The sequence below is a fragment of the Gallus gallus genome, chromosome Z (genome assembly GCF_016699485.2).
Source record: "Gallus gallus isolate bGalGal1 chromosome Z, bGalGal1.mat.broiler.GRCg7b, whole genome shotgun sequence".
NCBI classification, from domain to species: Eukaryota; Metazoa; Chordata; class Aves; order Galliformes; family Phasianidae; genus Gallus; species Gallus gallus.
This window is the reverse complement of record NC_052572.1, coordinates 23,015,708-23,033,933: the sequence shown is the minus strand read 5'-3', so window position 1 is coordinate 23,033,933 and position 18,226 is coordinate 23,015,708. Positions and strand designations below refer to the sequence as shown.

Here is an 18,226-nt window from a genome sequence, read left to right as displayed (position 1 = left end):
CAGAGTGTGGTGAGGAACTGGAACAGGCTGTCCAGAAATGTTGTGGATGCCCTGTCCCTGAAGGTGTTCAAGGCCAGGTTGGAAGGGGCCTTGGCACAGCCAAAGCTAGTGCCTGATTGGCCTGGTTGGCAACCCTGCCATGGCAGTGGAGTTGGAACTAGATGATCTTTGAGGTCCCTTCCAACCTAAGCCATTCTATGATTCATTATTTTTTTTTTCCTCTAAAGGCATAGGGTTGGCAACCCTGCCATGGCAGTGGAGTTGGAACTAGATGATCTTTGAGGTCCCTTCCAACCTAAGCCATTCTATGATTCATTATTTTTTTTTTTCCTCTAAAGGCATAGGTCAGACAGAACAAAAAAAATTTGCATTCAACTAATTTGCCGGATGAACATCATTCTGCCCTGTGGGCAAGAAACATAATAGCAGTTAAAAGTTCACCTAGCTTTTTAGCCTTTGCTGAGATGAGTAGCAGTGAAAGCTATTTTAAGACACGGGGTCATAGGTCACTGTGACAATTCTTGTGCATCTGAAGTAGAATTTCTAGTCATTTAATGAGTGCTAAAGAGAAAAGGAATGAAATAATGTTGAAAATATCAAGATACTATTTCTGGTATTGTTCTTTAATTTCTGTAAAGAATTACAGCACATAGACCCTGGCAGTTATTTGAAATACACTAGTAATGAGTGCCCTGCTTATAGAGAGATATTCAAAATGCCAAGTTCTAAAGTTCTGCTCCTTGTGAGTCAGCACTGAATCATTATTTTGCAGTAACACTAGCTAGGATTACAAGCAAAATGTATTGTACTCGGAATACATTACTGCACAGTTAGAACGTGTTCTTATTTCTGAACGTCTTATTCAGGTTCACATACGTCTATTTGTAGGCTCAAAAGAAACTACTAAAGCACTGATGACTTTTGAAAGATTGGATTGTACAAGCAATGGTGGAAAGCAGCAGATGTCAAGAACTGGCTAAGGATCAGTTAGTCTGAAAATAAGTGTGGACCAACTGAAGATAAAGGCAGATGTTATACCTAAGTATTATGAACACTCCACTTTGAAGGGCAGCACGAAATACAGCCCAGATCAGACAGAGGACTGGGAAGACTGATTTTAGAAATCTCAGGATTCTGCTAGAGAAATATAAAGCAATGACCTCCGATCAGTCAATAGCTAGCAAATGGGTGGTTCCTTGCCCCTTTTCACAGAATTGCTTTTGTGTTACATAGGAATATTTATAAAAGGAATCACCTACAACTAGAAACACAAATAAGATGGTATACCAGAGCACATCACACAAAGTAAAACACTTTGCACGAGACAGATATCTGGGAAGCAAATATATTACAGGTGAGCTTAACACTGAATCAGCTTCCCCCTACCCCCAGTACGGCAATGTAGTATATGGTATTTAGTATCAAGGAATGTAACTGTGGAACTAAACGCCAGAACTCAAATAAAATGGCATGTGCCATTTCTTGGTTGGCCTCCAACTGCCGACTGAGAAGTTAGGTCTCCCCTCAGTCTTGTGTCATATTTACCAACACAGTGCGGATGTTTCTAAGACATCTAACATGACACTATGGATGCCCTTAAATTCCTATATGTGGGTCTCTTAGCAAGTCTAAGTGGTAACAGGCAGTACTCTCTCCAAACTAGCTTACAGCAGTATTCTTTTACCGCGCCCATTCCCTTCACTGAGTCACTCTCAAGATTTCCAGAAAAAAAAAAAGAATCATAACCTGTGACACTGGGAATGCATTATCACACCTCACTGACATAGCTAGTGCTGCACTGACTGACAGCAGAGCTTATTTTTTCTTTTATGGAGCATTTAGATTCTTGTGAGTGCATAAGTAGAGAACTGAAAGCCCTTAAAACACGTATCATTTTCATTGGTCTGTGTGTGTTTATGTATTGTTGTGTTTTTAAATTCAAGATTTCCAGTTAATTGTTACATCTCTAAGTTTCTTTTTTTACAAATGGGGGAACGGTTCCATAAAAGTGAATGCATCAGTCATAATGAGAACCTTAGTATGACCTGGTAGCATATAAATACCACTCTAATGGGTCACTTCAAGATTAGCTGTATGGATGATGGTTAGTTCCTGTTAAACTACCAATTACTGTAACCTTAAGGTTGACAGCAAAAAACCCCTTGACTTCCATGGAAACCATTACTGAAAACTCCAAGCAGTTTGTAGATTTTATAATTTACGTATTTCTGGATTGTTCTTTGCCTGTTATTTATGGATAGAAAATGAAATTCTTGCCAAATTAATTTCAACTGTGCCAGACCTTCAGCCACCTGGAATATATCATTATATTTTGTATGCTAACTCAATGGATTTGGCAGCTTTTACACAATGGACTAGTTGTTTTCTGATTTATATTCCTTAATGGCTAATTCTTTTTCTTCTTATTAGAATTCTGTCCTGGAAAAATAACCTAAAGGTAACATAGGATTCAAACTCTGCAAAATACACACACACATACACAAATATGCACACATACACACAACCTTCACGTATGATTATATGTATCACAGAATCACAGAATTGCAGGGGTTGGAAGAGACCTCCTGAGACGATTGAGTCCACCCTCTGCTAAAGCAGGTTCCCTAGGATAGGCTGCACAGGAACGCGTCCAGGTGGATTTGAAGTATCTCCAAAGAAGGAGACTCCACAGCCTGGACAGCTGGTTCCAGTGCTCTGTCACCCTCACAGGTAAAGGAATTTGTCCTCATGTTCATATGGAACTTCCTGTGTTCCATTTGGTGCCTATTGCCCCTTGTCCTGCCTCTGGGCACTGTCGAAAATAGCTTGGCTCCATCCACTTGACTCCCACCCTTTAGATATTTATAAGCACTGATACAGTGGAAAGTGATTAATTCAAATTAACACTGTCTATTCTTGGTAACTTCTTCCTGTTTCTTGGAGAAAATCATTAAGTTGAGTTTCTATTTCTTTTGGATCATTGCATGAAATATAATACTAAATATAATGCAAGGTGAAATCCATTCAAACTAGCACAACTTATTAACAGGATATTCTGCAAAATAAATAAAAGGAAAAAAAAGGAAAAAGAAGAAAAGAAGTAGAAACGAAGGGAAACATTAAATAATTCCAACCTCAAACAAATGTCAGATTTCTATTTGTTCCTATTGCTTCTTAAAAAATAAACAACATGAAATGGAGTAACAATACAGTGCTTCGATACTTAATGATTCTCATTAAACTAAACCTAGAATACAGAAGACTTTCCATTATCTTAGTATGTGCTCCCAAAACATTAAGCCGGGGCAGAAGTAATATTTTTAACGGTAAGTAAAAAGACTTAGAATCGGGATAAGGACAACAGGATTTAGCTTCACATTCTTTAGTTTGAGTGCATTGAAAAAAAGAAGGGTTTAGCTCTTTATATACCGTTTGTAAAGGAAAATTGTATCACAATGACAAATCAGTTACGATTTTCAAATAGCATTCAGCTTAAGAAAGGCCATAGGATATCTAACATATTAATGTATCACACATTTTCCCTTGCCATTTTCTCCTTCATCTTGTGTCAGTTACTGTGTGTTTGTTAGCACAAAATAAGAGCACTTAAAAAAAAAAGTTAAAAAAAACATTAACCAGTGAGGTGATTTTAGGCACAGTGACATACCCTGAAAAGTTTAACTCACTGTATTTCAAACGTACTTGGTGTTCATTCTAGGGCTCACAGATCCTAATGCTAATTCTTCAGAAAGTTGTTTAAGGAAAGCAAATGCAAATTGCGTACAAAACTTTAAATTTTCTTTTCTAAATTGTGCTGCTTAGTGGCACAAAGTCTGGGTTTCCTGGAAGAAAACTGTCATATCCCTTCAAGAATAGCTGGCAGCAAAGATATGCAAATCTCTTTTAATAATAAAATGTAATTTATTTGGAATTGTACTTATGCATGTGGGCGTACAGCCAAACTGTGTACACAAAGGCACCCAGCTGAGTAAGGCAGCACCAACAGATGCTGCAATCTGCTATAACCGTGGCAGTACAACACACTGGAGACGGCATCAATGCAGTATTTTGAAAATAATTATTTTTACTTGAATGCTCTCGAATAATTTCAGGGTTATGCTCCAAATGGTATCAAAGAGTGATAGCTGAAGATCATTTTCCTCCACAGGTAGCAAATATTTGGTGAATTTATTTTCCAGCAGCAAACCAAAGCTGCAGTTTATGCTGCATGAAACAATTTTCTAAAGGATATACAGCCAGTCAGTATGTGTGGTACCTGCATCGCTTCTCCTTTCATTTAGCCTGCCTAAGCCCTTCCTGTATGCAAACAATCAGCTCTAAGAAAATGATATAAAATAACCTGCTGATGAATTTTTTTTTGCTCAAAATTCCTAGCTTGGTGGGTGCCTATAGCTTTATACGACTCGGTGAACATAATGGGAGCGACCCAAGTGTGTATTTTACACAGAAAACAAAATCTCTGCAGATATTTCCATACCTTGTGTAAACCGATGGGATAAACCCTTTGTTTCCATGACCCCTCTGGACATCTAATGAAACAACTACAGTGTATGATTCTGCTCCTAAATTCCCACTCCTATTTCCTTTTCTTGCTTAAAGAGGAGGTGGCACAAAAGAGAACCTTATTCTGGATTATGGAGTGGGGCCAGTAATTACTACTATGTTCGTTTCTCTCTGAACAGGTGGGATGCAAGTCAGTGAAGAGGAATGCCGGACAGACGTTGACAAAAGGGGGAAATTACAGAAACTCTTGCAGGTTCACCAACATCAGAGTTGGAGCTGTGCTTCCAGCACACCTGGTCAGCAATTGCCAAGCATTCCATCCGTGAAGCCTGCCCTACACAATTTATACTGCATTTTAGGAGCAAGAAAATAACAATTTATCGCTTGCTATGGCCCTGCAAACACAGGACCATTTTAAAGTCAGTGACTAAGTAAAACAAAAATTCAATTAAGAAAACATATACAAAGGGCTAAAAGTGGTTGTTTTACTGGTTACCAGTTTTCAGTCCTTGTTCCATCTGTCTGAAACCTTTGTCTCCTGCAGGTGAAAGATTTTGATTTCATATCACTGCTTAACAGTGCTATAGGCCACATAATTTAAGCGTGGAGTCACCAAGCATTATCAGACCTGAAGAAAAGCATTTTATACACATCATGATACAAATGACTACATACACTGCAGTGCTGCAGAGAATGAGAGCCAGCATGTATATCCTCCCTTCTGCCACTTTCCCCATGCTTGTCACTTAGCATCACTGGTGTTTGTAGCCAGAGCCACAGAGGGCCATGGCAGAACTAATAACTCTGCTATTGCTCCCTTTTGGAGGGAAGGTCTCTGTGGTTGGAAAAAAAAAAGGAAAAAAAAAAAAAAAAGAATTCCTAAAAGAATATTTTGTTCTGCGCTTTAATAAATAAGGACATACCACTTTGAACCATGATTTAGAGTGTTGAGACCCTGGCACAGGCTACCCAGAGAAGCTGTGGGTGCCCCATCCCTGCAGATGCTCAAGGCCAGATTGGATTGGATGGGGTCCTGGGCAGCCTGAGCTCCCACGGTGGAGCGTTAGAACTAAAAGATCTTTAAGTTCCCTTCCAACCCAAGATATTCTGTGATGCTATGATATGGTAACACAAACAGTTGGGCTGACACAGCTGAGGGGTGGTTCTAGAAGAGTGGAACGGAAGGAGACACACAAGTGGGGAGACCATGGATGTGTAAGACTGAACTTGCTACAGAAGGAATATAACATGTCCAGTGGGTGAAATAGCAACAGCCACCATAGAATTCCAGTGCAAAGTAAGAAGTGGTAGGACTTGCAGTTTAAGAAGCATTGTTTGACATTTAAATACAGTGTTGGTGGAGATAAGACAGAAACAGTGAGAAGCTGACAGGGAAGGAAAAGGGAAATAAACGAGCTTAAAAAAACCCTGCAGGTATCAGAGGCCTAAGAAAAAGTAAAGGGGTAGAGATTGTGGGCAATGTATAACCTGGGAAGAAAAAGAAATAAAAAAAAAGAACTTAGAATAGAGAAATTGCCTCAATAAATTAACAGGACTACAACAAAGAAACACTGTCTCTCATAAAGGTATTTCCTACTGAAGGAAAAAATGCTAATTATTGGCTAACCTCTTAGATCCAAGCCCGGATGAGTGTATTGGAACAGAATCCTCACGAGTTTCCGTCATCTGCCGCCCTTCCCCTCCCCAAAACTGCAGTGAGCTGATGCTGCACACACTGCCCAGCAGATGGCAGTCTTGTATATGCATCACAGCAAGTTAAACGCCAGCATTTAAATAAGGGATTTTGCAGCACGGTAAAAACGATAGATTGGATACGAAGCAAAAACAGGTGCAAGTTTTTCTTCCTTAAAGACATCCTGTGGATTTCCTGACACAAAGTTGATCTGGCCCCTACTGAATAATTTGTAATAGAGTGTTTACTCATGAATAGAAAGTATAGCGCCTAACAAAGAATATGATTTTGATTGTATTACCTTCACTGGCATTTGGTTCCTCACTCACTCTAATCAGCTTATAAGCTGTTTATCTTTCCATGACTTACGATTCACTTACATTGAGGTGAGCCATTTTAGCTATTTGTTGCACAGTAAGAAGCTCTATCCAATAATCAGCTGAATGGCTTATTTTTGCTTTAATCTACACGGAAATAAGCACTTTGTGCTATTGGGGGTGCACAGTTAAGGTTACAATTCCCATCAGAGATTTCCTGCAGACCAAGATGTCAAACAAGAATCTGTTGTTTACGGCTGCCTTTTTTTCAGAGGACAAAAAAAGAAGTTTCTTTGTCAACAGCAACAGCTGATAGCCGTGATAAAAGGAATATGTTGCTTGTATTCAGTCATAGTGTCCTGTTGGAAATGCTGAAGTCTACGCCATGCCAAAATGGACATCAAAGCCAGAGACAGGAAATTGTAACTAAAAATGGGATTCACTATCCTAAGCTGCCAAAAAGAAGAGTAAATAATCTCACATAGCGTTTCATGCTACACTGTTTAGACTGCTTCCAATATCTGAGTTAATTCAGGTACCTCTGCAGTGTCAACATGCAGTCACAACTGCCCTCTTCTCTAAGTCAATAAATAAACATTGATTATTTCCTTCTTCACATTTGTTCGACTAAACTAGCAAATGTTTTCAGGCTGACATCCTGCATCTATGACAGAGGTTCTCTTCACACCTACTTATCTATGGCATGAGTAAGCATGAAGAAAAGTGTGCAGAACAGTGAAAAGCTAAGTGTTTCCTGCATATTAGTGCATTTGCATATTCTGCATGGGCATCTTGTCAAGCAACAGCTTCCCCGGCTTATGGCAGATTTCCTCCCATACTCAAAAAAAAAAAGCAAATCGAGGAAGCAACCGAACTACCAGAAACAGATGTATGGATTGGAAATGGAAAGAAAAACAAGAAAAGCTAATAATTTTTTTACATTGCATTCTCCTCCAATTCAGCTAATGTTTTTCTCAAGGTTGGAAAACCGTTGATAGCAAAGTAAAACGTTATCCTAATGCACCAGATTTCCTTTGCACATCATTTTCTCTAAGCAAGGAAAAAATACACAACCTAATGGAGTCAGCTGTAGCTTTGCTACATGTAGGAACTCAGCTGAATCTCTGGGATCACCTTGCTTTCCAGTGGATAAGCTCCACAGCTGGGCAGGAATAACTTTGCAACTTGTATTTTATGATACAGCACACACTGATGTTAGGCTGGGACCAAAATGGATGCTTTATTACTCCTGAATTAAAGCAATCTTTCTTTAACACATATGGACAAGCATTTTCTTGGATTCATTCCTCTTACTGCTAGTACACTTGTATAGTATAGGTAAAAAGCATAATTTTATGTTTAACCTGAGTCTATAACACTTGCATATCCAAAGATAAGGATCAGTAGCTTATCTAGAGCTGCAACTTAAAAGTTGGAGCTGGTTTTTCTTAGGCTAGAAACTTCACATCCACTGCATATGTGATCCCTGTTTGAGCTGATAAGCTAACAGGTAGCAACAGGTGGCATCGGAGCTGCACAGGAAGAGATTTCACAGGGCTTCACAGAGAGTCTGGCCACTTGTTTTGTTCATTTATTTGGAATAGAAAATTACATGCAATTTCTGTATCTCTAAGACAATAATAGATTTTGATTTGCTAAAATATTAATATCATAAGAAAATGAGGATGGTAATAAAGAGAGATAGGATAATGTTTACTTTTATCACACATTTAAATTCAACCAATCCCATTCCCTAAACTGCAATTCAGATGAGAACAAGTTATAAGCAGGGATCTCTTCAGAAATTCTATCAAAAACTTTTTTATATTTAATTTTTTTTTTTAACAAGTACACTAATATTTGACTTGTACCATTATTGTCAATCAGCAGTTCTTCTAAAAAATCTACTGGTGTTTTTTTCAGTGACTCCTGTACCAAAGCAGTAGGCAGAGAAAATGATACTACAGATAATTCTTTTAACAAGACTAAGCAGGTAAAACATTTTCATGATATGAACGGGTTTGTTCAGCTTGTACATATGTAACATATGCTTTCAAAAGCACATAATATATTTCTCTAGAAAAATAAATCAAATTCAAATAGACATTTCCTATATAGACAACATCGAATGTAGAACTCGTAAGTTTCCATCTAGTATATACTTTTGTTATGTTTATATTTATATTTAAAAATATATATATTTAAATCTGTACTTAATACTATATACTGTAAAAAAATGTTGCTCAGCTCATCTTCTAATACCTGCTTTATTTTACAGATAATGACATTTTTTCTTTTCAAATACTGGGAAGGATAACTTCGCACATAATGGAACATTTTGAAAATGATAGGACATACCTTGTTTAGCTTTACAAAATATTCCAGTCCAGCTTCCAAGGGATTAGTGTCACAGTTCATCTGTTAAAAAGAAAAGAAAAAAACAAAAGCCATCTCTACACGGTGGTCTATAGCAGGTTTTACCTTAAATAATAATAATAACTATTGTTATTATTCTGTGCATCTTTCTATTTATTCTTGGGTCAACGTCATCCACATCGCTTATGTGCAACATCCATCTGAATATACTGCAAGCTTCCTGATATGTGATTTCAAGCAGAATATTGTATTCTCCTTAACATAAAGAGTAGATAGGTAAATCATACATTTAAGTTTCAATGTGCAAAATAAATATACATTTCAATCAGAAATGAGACTTTTTTTCAAAGCAGAATGGAACCTGCAGAAGCTTGAATAATTAGGTTATAAAAATTAACTGTAACACACCAGAATGCCTCAGCTGGAGACAAAATTAAATACAGGGCCAGGTTTTCTTACTGCCTTCCTACTGGGGGAAGAGGGGAAAATGGTTTGTTGGGAAGCATTACAAGCAAGAATGAAAATAATTATCAGTGAACAAAGCAAAAGTATTCCCAAATGCCCAGCATTTTATCTTCCTCGTTTCTTTCCTTTCCAAAGGAATTAGGAGAAAAAAAAATCTGGTAAGCAGAATTTTACTGTCTTTCCCCCAGTTCTCTAGCTCTCCTGAGTATTTCTTTAAAGTAAAGTAAATTCAAGAGGTAAGTAAATTCACTAGAAAGAAACTAATGGGAAATGAGTACGTTCCAAATACATGATAAAGCAAGAATAACTGGCCTCTCATGACATAATTACTCTGGAAATAAAACATTTTCAGAACCCATCCGCCAAATCTTTGATTTCAAAAGACTAAACTCAGCAAAACCATCATAGTTTTGTTATACACAAGGGGCAAAAGTATCAGTGAATCAACACAAGTGTCTCTGCCAGCAGTGCAATGGAGTACAGAAGTTGTTTTTTTCATTTAGAAAAGACACTGTTCAGAATTACAGTATTTTCAGCTCAAATCAGATTTATTTTCATGCTAAACTTAGAAACTAGAACAAAAAGCAAATACCATCTTAGACTAAAAGCTGTACAGTCATAGTGAAATAAAGAAACAGAAAGAATAATAAAAAAGATTTACTTCCTGACCTCTGCCCCCCAGGCTCGGAAACCCTTTTCTAGCCTTAAAGCATTCAGAGCATATGTTCCAAAGTTGTCAATTCCCTCTTTTTGGCCAGCATCCATGATTGCATTGTAAAGAGCTACAGAGTCTTCTTTCCTATGATACAGTTCCCATCCCAGTTCACCTGTTGGACAAACAAGATTAGTATTTCCATCAGCCCAGCACCGGTAAATGCAGTCCGTTCATTGGTAAAAAGTAAGGAGCAGCACTGTGTTAATTCACGTTAGAGGGTCAATTCTGCTATCATACAGAAAGTCAAACTCCCTGCAAGAACCACAAGAGGATTCATGCCCTAGATCTTAAGCAGCGGTAATATTATTCTAATTTAAACTGTTAACTGATATCTAAGTGGAGGTAAGAAAGACCAAAAAAATTGGCAAGGAAAGATCATGTAACGAAGTCGCCTTTAGGGATGAAGCTTAAGACATTGCAAGCAGGTGATGAATTGGCAAGTGAACAGCACATGTAACAGTGTAAATAAGCAAAATGTGAACATGTTATTTCATACTTTGCACACTAGAAAGAGAATATGAATTTCAGTGACTTCAGCTGCTTCAGAATGCTCTGAATTCATTCTATTGCAATAGAGATTAATATTAAAAAAAAAAAAAAGGAATAAAAGTAACTCAGAAAAGCAAATATTCCAAATTTCAGTGCTATATTTTAAAAGCACTTGACAAAAAATATACGGTAATCCAAAACCAATTCCTGACGTTGGTTTTGCAGCAGATATCACAGAGGTTATCAGAACTGCCCTTTTGTTCTGTAAAATAAATATTTACACCACAGGATATTCTAGAGAAGAGGATCTTGGAAAATTTGGAACCGACCATGACCAGATCACATCTGAAAAATCAATGTACTGGGTTTCCTCACACATAAAAAAAAAAAGTGTGGTGAACCTACTTAAGAACATATTAGGAGATTTATTATTCAATATACTTTTGATTATACTGATTATATTATTTTTTGCCTCTTAAATAGTCTTCTCTATCACTCACCTGTGTATGATATCCTTATGGCAGTAACAGCAATATCAGAGAGTTTCAAATGTCTAGACTGGAGAAATTTAAATGAGCCATCGCTCAGATCCTCAGCTGTCAATCTCTGGAGGACCTGTCGTGCATATGGACCTGCTACACCAAGTACTCCCATCTCATCTGTCATGTTCTCTATTTCAACTTTGTATCCACCTCTTACTACCTCTTCTTCTATCCATCTGCATGTAAAACACAACAATGATGTTTACTTTATGTATCAAATTATAATACATCCATATCAAGATTAAAAATGAAGGGTTTTCTTTCTTACTGTTCAACTTCTGGTGAGATAACTGGTAAAAGAACACAAGTGTCTGAGGTACAGTGAGGAAAGTGAGAGAATTTAGATAGGTTGAATGCTATTTCATGGAATATCTCACCGAATCCTAGAATAGCTGAGGCTGGTAGGGATCTCTGGGTCTATCTGCTGCAACCCCTGCCCAAGCAGAGACACCCAGAGCAAGGTGCCCAGGACCATGACCAGTGACTTCTGAAGATCTCCAAGGCGAAGATCCTATGGGCAATCTGTCCTATTGTTCTGTCACCAGCATAGTAAAAGAACTGTTCCCTGATGTTCAGACAGAACCTCCTGTGTTCCAGTATGCAGTCCCTTGTCCTGACACAGCACCACTAAAAACAGCCTGGCTCTGTTCTCTTCTCATCTTCCCTTCATCTTCCCTTCAACACACTGCTAAGTTTCCTTCACGTCTTCTCATATCCAGGCTGAACAGATCCATCTCATTCAGCCTTTCCACCTAGGAGACAAGTTTCCAGTCTCTCCATCAACTTAATGGCCCTCTACTGGATTCTGTCCAGTTTAGCTATGTCTCGCTTCTACTGGAGAGCCCAGAACTACTCACACTAATCCATGCGTGGCCTTACCAGTGCTGAAGTGAAGGATTACCTCCTTCCACCAGTCAATGATACTACTGCCCAGGATACAGTGGCTTTCTTTGCTGCAAGGCACATTACTGGCTCATGTTCAACCTGGTGCCCACCTGGATCCTGAGATCCTAGTCTGCCAAGCTGCTTTCTTCCTGGGTGACCTCCAGCATTTATTGGTACTTCTTTTTTTGTTCCTCTCCAGGTGCAGAATTTTGAACTTCTTGTTGAAATTGGTGAGATTCCTCTCAGCCCATTTGCTTAGCCTGTTGAGGTCTCTCTGGCTGGCAGCACAATCTTATGGCAAATCAGTTACTCGTACCAGTTTTGTGTCCTCTGCAAACCTGCTGAGGGTGTACTCTGCCCTATAATTCAGATCATTATGAAGAAGTTTTATATGGGACTGGACCCAGCACTAATCCCTGGGGTACACCACTAGTTACATGCCTCCAGACAGACTTTGCACCACTGAATGCTGAGCTCTGGTCTCAGCCATTCAGCCAGTTTTCAGTCTACTTCACTGTCTGTCCGTGTAGCTCATTCATCAACAGCTTGTCTACAAGGATCTTGTGAGTGACCACGTCAAAGTTCATAATGAAGATCAGGTGGACAATACACACTGTTCTACTCTCACCTACCAAGCTAATCATTTCATCATAGGAACATATCAATTTGATCACGCATGACTTCTTGGAAAGTCCATGCTGACTGTTAAGAAGTGATATCATAAGACTGAACGCAGAGCTGCCTTTGGATTCAGAACATGTTAATAAAATCTCAGCATACAAAAAGAGTAAGCATCAAACAAAACGAACATAAGGAACCTCAACATAAAGTTCTGTGCCAACATAAATGTACAGATGTTATTGTTGCTTCCTGAATGCAGTATTTAAAGTACTGGCAGCAAGTTTTAATTAAAAACTAAAGCTGCATACATCTTTCAGGAAATTCACAAAGTAAATAAAAGGGGTATATTTAAAATCTTATAAGTTATTGTTTTGTTAATCTTTAAACAGTGTTTAAAGATCTCAGGCCCAAGGGAGTATCAAAAAGCATTGCAGAAATTCTTTAAAAGTAAATACATTAGGCCTGCCCTTTTTTACAAGCATGGGGCTGTTATGAAAGTGCATTATGCATCATGTGTAAGGGTGGTAAATTTCAGCTTTCAAAGTGAATCAATGTTCACTTTGAAGAACTGATTTGTCAGAAATTACAGGTAAGAAAAAATCTTTTTTTTTTTTTATATGGTGTCTGTACAGCTACTAATAACACTATAAATGTGTATCTTAGTGGAAAAAAAAATCCAACGCATTTTATTGAAAAAAAAATGAAATGGAGCCAACCTGCAACTGCTTCTACCTCCTTTCTTTCACTTCACTGTGAGGATCCAGAGCCCAGAGCAGAAGACATTTTCACAGTATCAGAAAGAATACTACTCATCTCTATTAGCTAGGTCAGTACCTCTGGGGTCATCCATGTTAAAAGTCAGTTCTCTTTGTTACGTAAGAGAAAACACTGGAAAGGAACAACCATGCTGTGTTCCATCATACAACGCCAAATACAAATTGGTTCAATAACAAAACAAGAACTACTTAGATGTTACACAACTGTCAGTAAATTACCCACCTTCTACACCAACATTAAACCCAATATTCAACTGCTTATATGTCAGTATTCAGTTAAACCAAGTTTCTAAGAAACCAAGATCAATGAATAAGTAGAATTATCTGGAAACTACTGAAGTGATTGTTGAATAATTATTAAGAATTTGGCACTTATTAAAAAGATTTTTACATTAATGTGACTGTATGGCATTATGTACTTATGATATCAAAAACAAGTTTACCTCAGATCATGAAGTTCTGATCCTGAGCCAGTTACAAGCATAAATTCTCCTGGATACAGTTGAGACACTGTTAGCTCAGCATAAACTTTTCCTTTTGGTGTCAACATATGACTTATATTTGTGGAGCCAACCTATAGAGTACAATTTCTGGTTAGTAAGGATGCAAAGTAAAGCCTCTGAATTTTTAATCATTATTAAGTATGTGGAAATACGTATTTACTTAATAACTTTTTATGCTTGTTCTGCTATGACTTAACAGGAGAGAATCAGCCAAGCTTAACATTTACAGGCGAAATTCCACATTTTTTCTTCAGAGAAATCAGATAAATCAAGATCTTTGTAAATATTTTCTGGTCGTGTATTAGACATTACCAAGAATACATTTTAAATGCAAACAGATCCAATGAATTCCAGTTTGTTTGCTGATCATCAGAATAAAAAAAACCCAAAAAACTCTTGTACAGAATATTGACATAAATATTCTTTTTCAATCATGTTAACAACATTTTTGAAACCCAAAAGGATGACATATCCTTTGTCTCTTAATTTAAAGAAAAAAAAAAACATTGAGTTTGCTCATATTTTGTGCCCTGATGTATTCACCTTTTTCATATTCTATCTGGTTCCTGACTATGAATCTACATCACTGTACATCTGGATCAGATTCTGTATATAAATGTGTTCCCTAAAGGCAAAATTTCAACAGGTGTTTAGCTATGACAGTAACATGTATGCGTGTTCATACAGATACCATCTATACAAACAGAAATTTAAATGTGCCAGAGCCACTCCTCTTGTCTGATTCCAGAGAAAGAATTTTATCTCTCTTATTTCATTCTGTTTTCATAAGGACCTTATCAATCACCCAGACAGTGCCTGGATTCCACTCTTCTGAACAGAAAAACTAAAAATATTGCAGCGACTGGCATTCTTTTACAACATCATACTACATGAGTATAGTTACCAGCACATTACAGGTATGAGGTTGAATTTTTGCAGTCTGTTGCTAGTCACATTCAGTCTGGTTTTGGTACAAGTGAATCTCTGGTAACTTCACTACATTACTTCATGACACAGACAAGCACGAATGATATCAGACAGCTTAAATAATCAACTCTTGTGAAAGCTAGATTTTTAAGTGTACTCATATGCTGTTTGCTTTGTTTTGCTCTCTTTCTTTTTCCCCTCAGCAACTCTTCTAAATCCTATAGAAACTATTCACTTTTGTCTTCATAATTTCCCATTTAATGTTGCTTCAACTTTAAAACATAAATACATCCAGCAAGTGTTAGCAATGCCAGCTGATGATAGTCACACCAGTTCTACACAAAGCCAAAGAGAAGACATTTAATCTATTTCGTACAGTAAAATATATGACTGTATGGCAGTTTAGGATCTTTTTTTCTCTCAAATCTATGGGATATCTTCCTTGTGTACAGGCTTCACATCCAGCTGGCTCTGAGCTTTGAGAAGACTTCTACCTTCACGACCATAGTTTCAGTGTACTTAGTGTTTTCCCCATGTCTCTTTTCTTTGCTGTCTAAAGTAAATAAAACAATAATCTATAGAAAAAAAAAAAAAGTGAAATTCCATCCTGGAATAACAGAACCTCACAGCTGTAGCACTTCAAAAAAGAACAAGATGTACCTTTTGACACAAATCATTAAGTCATAGAGTTATTGACGTTAGAAGGGATCTCATATAGCACTGACTAGTGCTATATCTCTGCACTAGATGAGAATGGTTGACAAAGCAGGAAGATGAAAGGGACTCAAGGAGCACTACCATGAACTGAAGACCAATAATAAGAAACCTGAGTTAGTTTGCCAGTGTGCCATTTTTTGTATTCTGAGCATCTGTGAGCAGATTCAGAATTGTGAAGAAAGGACAGGTATGAGTTTGAAAGCTGAATATCTTGAATATTTGCAACCCTGCCTGCTCTAGGCAGCCAGATATAAAAGACAGTCATGATGAGGTGTGTGGAAAACAAGCATGAGATACACTTAAAAAAAAAACAGACATTCATTTGGAGATTCAGAAAAAATACAAAATCCAGCTGTGGTCTGCCAAGAACACATCCCATTGCTATCCCCTGCTACTTGAAGCTGCATCTTAGGCAAGCAGCTTCCAAGTTATTCAGGTATTATTGTAAATGAATTCCAGGTCTTCTTTAGATCAGGATTTGAAACACAGAACTTTCTGTCTGAATGTGAGAAAATACTTTTTTAATGTGAGGGTGACAAGCACTGGAATGGACTGCCCATGGAGTCTCCATCCTTAGAGATGTTCAAAACCTGTCTGGACACAGTCCTGGGCAATCAGCTCTAGGTGACGTCCTTTAGTAGATGTTTGGACAAGATGACAAGAGTGAGGTCTCTTTTAACATCAACAACTCTGACTCAATTATTTGTGTCAAAAGGTACATCTTGAAGCTACTGTAGTACAAACTCCACGGTTCCTGCTCCTGTCACTGGAATTTCTTTAAAGGACACGAGTGCTTGCTTGCTATCTGAAAGATGTTATAACAATATTATGCCACATTTTCCGTTTCTGAAACACATCTTGTTTGCCTAAATCATACATTAAAACTGCTATCACCATCCCATTTACCTTTGGAACAACATTTGCAAACAGATGATCCAGTAGCTTAACAGAATCAGTGCCTTTTACTTTAAACTTGCCAAAGGGTGACAGGTCAATCACACCAACTCTTTCCATAACCTGTTTATACTCACGACCCACTGGGTCAAACCAATTTGTGCGCCGAAAACTGGGTCTGAAACAGAGCATTTATACACTTAACACAGAATCTAGCAATTTTGTGTTCTTGTCAGTAAAATGTAGTTAGTCTTCATTTTCTTCACTTCAATAAGAGATATGCATTCCTAATTGTAGGTAGCTTACCCAATATTTTGCTTGGTCTAACATAGCTTAATTATTAAATCCTCTAACAACAGAGGAAGATATGGGTTGATATTTTATCAACGACTTTGTAGAATAAACTCTGAACTGATCAAATGTTGGAAGAAAGTAGTAGTCTGTCATGTGTAAATTTACAGAAAAAACAACAATAGAAGATCAACCTAGTAGACAACTTTCAGCTGAAGCTAGTGATAAATGTACACTTGCCTTTAAATTTAAGTTATCTGTCTCTTGCTGACAATTTATCAGACAGAAACAAAAACAAAAACAAAAGCAAACAAGCAAAATCTTTAATTTACTTGTATCCAGTCTCATCTCCAGGTTTGTAGAACCAATGAGGTTGTTCCCATCCTGCATGGAAGCCCATTGAACATTTTGTTTTCAGCAAATCATACAGCCCGCTAGTCCTCTCTGTTGGTCTCCCAGCAAATCTTTCCTCTTTAGGGTAAATAACTAGGGAAGAAAGAAAAAAACTCCACATCACAGGATAGAATGTATAAAAATGTGTATGTAAACAGAGATCTAGAGGCAGGCTTTGTTGGAATTAATTTTCAGAACATAAACACAATTAAAAATATTTTCTTACTGATGTTATTAAAACCATAAGATTCCCTTGCTTTGGCTGCTGTGTATTCTGTAGTGGTCCACTTCCCATAGCGATTAGGATCTAATTCTATCAGGTCAAATGGAGGTTCCCCTTCAAGGATCCAGTCACTCAGGTACTTTCCTATGCCACCAGCATGTATAATGCCATACCTTTAAAAAAACACAAAAAAACCCAGCAGTGACAAAACTTTTTTGTGTTTTTTCAGTCAATACTAGCAGTAGTACATCCCCTAATTTTTCTTTTTTGTTGTTTGTTCCACTTTGTCTTATTTTCCAAGATTACATTCTTTGCTGACAGATACTTCTACCACACCATCAGTAGCAAAACTCCACTGATGTATGGCAGTAGTGGTGCTTTAGACTACAAAAAGCTTTCCTTCTCTGAAGTTCAGAATTTAATAGTCTCTTCCACGAATATTAACAGTTAACACTAAACACAGTTCTCAATTAACTGATACTCATTAAATACACTTTCTAGCCATAAAATACATCTTTTACAATCAAATTTGATTAAACCAGACTCAGAATTGAAAACCAGACTAAGAAATTCTAGCAGCTATGGTGAATATTCACCATACAGACAATTACAGACAAGAATAGCAGCAAAAGTTAAGAGATAATATTATCAAGACAGTGACAGTCTTAAATAAACTGAAATAATAGCAATAATTTTTACATTGCTCCACAGAAAATCAGAGAATTTTGGGAAGCTGTGGATAAAGCTAGGAGACTTCTTTGCAGTGGTGCCAGAACTGAGAGCTGTCTTTCCTCACTTGATTTGCCCTCTCCGTACTCCAGTACTACAAAGAAAAACAATTCCAGACGATTTCTGCTAAACAAATAAACATATAG

General features: G+C 37.4%; 1 protein-coding gene across 3 annotated transcripts in view; it reads right to left on the bottom strand.

Annotated features, from left to right (window-relative positions):
* The window catches only part of DMGDH (dimethylglycine dehydrogenase), a 45,736-nt gene that overhangs the window by 3,404 nt on the left and 24,106 nt on the right, over positions 1-18,226 (bottom strand). For all 3 annotated transcript variants that reach the window (XM_003642954.6, XM_046905580.1, XM_040656319.1), the window contains exons 8-14: positions 17,355-17,524; positions 17,068-17,221; positions 16,457-16,622; positions 13,847-13,977; positions 11,080-11,297; positions 10,045-10,202; positions 8,893-8,952 (exon numbers count right to left, since the gene is read on the bottom strand). In XM_003642954.6, coding sequence (XP_003643002.2) covers positions 8,893-8,952; positions 10,045-10,202; positions 11,080-11,297; positions 13,847-13,977; positions 16,457-16,622; positions 17,068-17,221; positions 17,355-17,524 — 1,057 coding nt within the window. The remainder of the gene's footprint in view (positions 1-8,892; positions 8,953-10,044; positions 10,203-11,079; positions 11,298-13,846; positions 13,978-16,456; positions 16,623-17,067; positions 17,222-17,354; positions 17,525-18,226) is intronic.